At 62.8% G+C, this 642-nt stretch overlaps 1 protein-coding gene across 1 annotated transcript in view; it reads left to right on the top strand.

Moving 5' to 3' along the window:
• The window catches only part of EMIHUDRAFT_457756 (hypothetical protein), a gene marked incomplete at its 3' end in the record, with an annotated part of 3049 nt that extends 2918 nt beyond the window's left edge, over positions 1-131 (top strand). Inside the window, exon 10 of the mRNA XM_005776781.1 lies at positions 51-131. Within this exon, the coding sequence (XP_005776838.1) occupies positions 51-131 (81 nt within the window). The remainder of the gene's footprint in view (positions 1-50) is intronic.
• Positions 132-642: the final 511 nt, after the last annotated feature.

Below are 642 nucleotides of genomic sequence, written 5' to 3'. Positions count from 1 at the left end.
GGCACGAGGGGGCCTTTCCCGCGGCGCTCCCCGTTTACCTGCTGCCCCAGGGTTACGAGCCGTCCCAGCTCGCCGTGCTCACCCCCTACCCCGGCCAGGTCGAGCTCCTCGGCCCCGAGCTGGGCGCCTAATTAGCTGTTAATTAACGATTAGTTAGCTATTAATCAGGTCGAGCTCATCGGCCGCGAGCTGCGCGCCTAATTTCCTATTAATTAACCATCAGTTCCCTATTAATTAGGTCGAGCTCATCGGCCCCGAGTTGGGCCCCGCAAAGGCGCCCCCCCCTCGGGAAGATGAGAGCGCGACCCGGCACTGCGCCCCCGGGTACTCGGCAGGGACCCCAGCCGCAAGGGAAGACCCCCCCCCCCCCCCCCCCTTTAGAACCTGAGGCTAGATCTAGCAGGATTGGAACCCGTTCTGTACCCCAGACATCCATGGATACGGACACGGCCGAAAGGCTGATCAGCCTCGGCTGTGGCGTGGCGGCGGCCGCTACCGCGTCGGCCGCCACAAATCCGCTCGAGTGCGTGCGCGTGCGCTACCAGGTGGCCGACGTGCACACGTACAAAATGAAAGGGAAGTCCGTCATCAAATCGCCGACATCGCTGTTTTCATTCGGCCTGAGTATCGTGCGCAACGAGG

This window comes from Emiliania huxleyi (genome assembly GCF_000372725.1).
Source record: "Emiliania huxleyi CCMP1516 unplaced genomic scaffold EMIHUscaffold_272, whole genome shotgun sequence".
Classification (NCBI taxonomy): Eukaryota; Haptophyta; order Isochrysidales; family Noelaerhabdaceae; genus Emiliania; species Emiliania huxleyi.
This window is presented reverse-complemented; position numbering and strand designations above follow the sequence as displayed.